This window comes from Morone saxatilis, unplaced genomic scaffold (genome assembly GCF_004916995.1).
Source record: "Morone saxatilis isolate NCDOM2014 unplaced genomic scaffold, NCSU_SB_2.0 Contig19, whole genome shotgun sequence".
In the NCBI taxonomy this organism is placed as follows: domain Eukaryota; kingdom Metazoa; phylum Chordata; class Actinopteri; family Moronidae; genus Morone; species Morone saxatilis.
The window spans coordinates 23024270-23027906 of record NW_023339751.1 but is presented as its reverse complement, the minus strand read 5'-3'; the positions used below and the strand labels follow the sequence as shown (position 1 = coordinate 23027906).

The 3637-nt window shown below is 42.2% G+C and overlaps 1 protein-coding gene across 1 annotated transcript in view; it reads left to right on the top strand.

Moving 5' to 3' along the window:
* Positions 1–2922, top strand: part of LOC118329656 (baculoviral IAP repeat-containing protein 6-like) — a 15112-nt gene extending 12190 nt beyond the window's left edge. Inside the window, exons 5-6 of the mRNA XM_035663888.1 lie at positions 1123–1257; positions 1686–2922. Of these exons, the coding sequence (XP_035519781.1) occupies positions 1123–1257; positions 1686–1865 (315 nt within the window). The 3' untranslated portion in view covers positions 1866–2922. The remainder of the gene's footprint in view (positions 1–1122; positions 1258–1685) is intronic.
* Positions 2923–3637: the final 715 nt, after the last annotated feature.

Here is a 3637-nt window from a genome sequence, read left to right as displayed (position 1 = left end):
AACCCTGGGCCGCTGCAGCAAAGACTCAGCCTGGCCAGCTCTACCGACTGAGCTAACTGGGCGCCCAGAATATGGAACTTTTTAATGGCTGCCTGATTCACTCTCGCCCTTGACTTTTTAAGTGTGGAGCGTCTCTGTACACCAATTCCTCAGCTCTTTACCCTTCCCTGGTTGCCCTGTGGAATACTGAGTGGACAGCATTACCTCAAATGTTGATCTGGTAGCCAGGGCTCTCCATCAGAGCACCTTGTCCCTGACTGCACATATGAGCTGAATGTACTTCTGTGTGTGTGTCTGTGTCTGTGTCTGTGTGTGAGAAATACACATGTATTTCCTGAAAGGTCATTTGTGAAGACGCCCTCGTCCAATGTTTGCTTTATGATCAAGAATGGTTTGCATAAAGAGCTCCGTTCTTTGCTGTGATCAATGGCCACGTCGATACCAAAAGTTCAGCTCAGCTCATCTCCCCGTATTTGCCATCTGTGACCTTGAATCATTCCCCCTCAGCTGGGGACCGTCGTCCACTTCACTGGATGGAACTGGTGGGGGGTTTGGTTAAAGGAACAATAGATAGAGGAAGAGATGTGAGGTAGTGCTAAAGATGGAATGAAGATGAAGAGAGCAGATGGGGATGTAGAAGGAAAAGAGATTAAAGTGGTCCCCAAACCCCTCGCTGCTGCCCTCTCCAGCAAATCAGCAGTCACCATAATAACTAATCCACTCCCTCCACCAGCAGAGCAGCAGCAATAGACACATCCAACACAGCACTCGCTGCATACTGATTGCTCGGCCCTGGCTGCTGTTGCTAGGAAGTCGACTTGAGGGGGCAGGAAACCAGGGGACTTGGGTATAGGTGTTTGCCATCAGCAGAGTGTCATACATATGATGTCAGAGGATATAAGATAATACTTAAGGACCATAGTAGTAAACAAGCCCTCAGTAATAGAGAGGTTGAGCTTTTTGATTGTTCTCATTGTAAAAGGAATTTGTATGCGGTGTCTGGCATGTGCTTCAGACACTGTAGAGCGAGTGAATAAACACTGAGGAACAAGACTGCAGTGTAACACACATAATGGTGTTGTGTTTGATGTTATGGTTGAACTGGTTGTATTGTATTTGCAGGTGATCCACAAACACTTTTACCTGAAGCGAACAGAGATCATGTCTCAGTGTGAGGAGTGGATCGCTGACATTCAGCAGTACAGCAGCGACAAGAGGGTCGGCCGTACCATGTCCCATCATGCTGCTGCTCTAAAGGTAATGTCATTAAATGTACTTAATGTATTGACAAACCACAGCAGTCAGTATTATGAACTCTTAGACCTAGGGCTGGGTGATTTATCAAATGTTATATATAATTTAATTCTAAAGTTGAGATAAAACAATTATTGTGCTCCTTTGTCCCTCCCCACCCAAACTCCACTCTTAAAAAGACACACACACACACACACAGGAGCTCATAACAGAGATACACACACTGAAACACAACAATCAACAAACTGTGGTTGTCTGTAGTGTCTCAGGCAGCTCTCCTCTCGTCTCTGTCTAGCAGTAAATAAGCACTATTATTACCCACTGTAAATAATCCATCCCCACTGATCAGAGGCCACAGCCAGCTGTTTCCATTCTGCTTAATTTTGTGTGTGTGGTGTGTGTGTCTGTGTCTGTGTCTGTGGTCACTGCAGAGACACACGGCTCAGCTCAGAGAGGAGCTTCTGAAGCTGCCATGCCCCGACGGTATGGAGCCCGATGGCGACGAGTTCTCAGAGCGGAGCGCTGCCCTCATCCTCAAAGAGCTTCCCAGTCAGGACGCAGAAAAGCCGTGCGGCAGTCAGGAGAGCCACTGCAGTGAGGGCCAGCTATGAGTCCCCGCCCTGCTTCCCTCCCCCCCAGCATCTCCATCCCTCCCCTCCTCACCCTTATGATTATTACTCTCAAAAAGACTCGATGGCTTTAGAGCACAAGCCTCTACTTTGTCAATATTTGTATGTAAAGATCTAATAGCAGAATAGCAGAGAATGAGGGGATGTGGGAACCAGAACGTGACGAAATGAACTCTGAACTATGCTTATTGAAAACAGTCGACAAAAACTTTTATTTACTTGTAAAAGAGTGTAACATTTTGTGCTTTTTTCCAATTGTGAAATAACCACTGATTGGTATGTTATTAAACTTGTTTATGTATACATAATGGCAGAGGAAAATTACAGATTATATAAGGGAAACTACCTTTAGAGAAGAATGTTTACTGAATGTTAATTTTCTTTTTTTGTTTTTTCTTTTTGACTGTTAGTGAGAGAACAGTTGTAACCAAGGATATATTGGTCATTCTTTAAGGATACTATTTAAAAAAACGAGAGAAAAAGAAAACACTCGTAACAGAATCTGAGATATAAAGCCCTTCCAGTTGCTTCAGTTGATTTCTCTAGGATCATATTCACTTGAATAAAGGCTGAGATAGTCATTCTTAAATGCTATGTTATCCCTTTTACAGGCTCCAGATTAAAAAGCACCATGCTCTGGATAAACATTTGTTGCCTCTCAGAACTTCTCCATGACCTTTTTCCATTGACATGACTGTAGATCGTAAGACTGTGTCAGAGCCACATGGGAAATGTATTTTGAAGGCTTGTGCATGTGTATGTGTGTTTTCTGTGCGTGTGCAACAATCCCCAGTGAGATAAAAAGCTGTGATGTGCCTTTGATCTACACCATACCACCAAATACTCCAACAGAGTACCTTTACTGATTTCTTTGCTATTTCTATAAAATAATAATTCTGCTCCGTCTGACATAAAATCTGCTTTGATCTTTTTTATTATGTTGAACTCCAGTGAACAAAAAATGCACTTTCTATTTTACTCACTCCTTAGAACAGTCACATACTCCTTTTGCTAGGACATTAAATGGAGTTTGAAAGTATGGATTGATTGTGCGAATGCTTCTTTCTGCATTTTCCAGAACATCAGCCTCAGTGAGAGAGACAGAGAGGGTGGAAATTTGGAGACACAGGCACTGAATACCTGAGCACATATTTGCGTTAGAAAATCAGTAAGTGTGATAACGATGACTGTCCAGTGTTGTCTAATGGGGAGTTCTAATTGGTCAAGAGGTTGAAAGAAAAAAACGCATGCATAACATGTCATTTTTACTGTAACGGGTGTGTTTTTTTTCTGCTATTTTATAGAACATTTTTTTCAGAATCAGGTTTATTTCCAAGTAGAGTTTTCACATACAAGGAATTTGCCTTTGTACATTGGTGCATAACAATAAACATAGTGTGAGAAAAATATAAATGAGAATAAAAAGAGATGAAGTGTCAAAGGCCATCACAAACACAAAACAATTTGTAAACATTCAGACATTCCTTGTGCAATCTTGACATACAGCAGGAGAACCTGCTACGACTGTTCACACTGAGGTCACATTGCAAAGAATCAGACCTGAAACTGATTTGAATGACATATAAAAGTGACCCGAATCAGAATAGAAAAGATGAGATTCCATGTGATTTGGACAGTACACACTGTGATTAAAAAAACAGATCTGAGTCACACATAACAAAAAAAAATCATATTTGGGCCACTTTGGCCTGCAGTCTGAATGCTGCCTAAGAGTCGACAACTCTGAGTCTAGA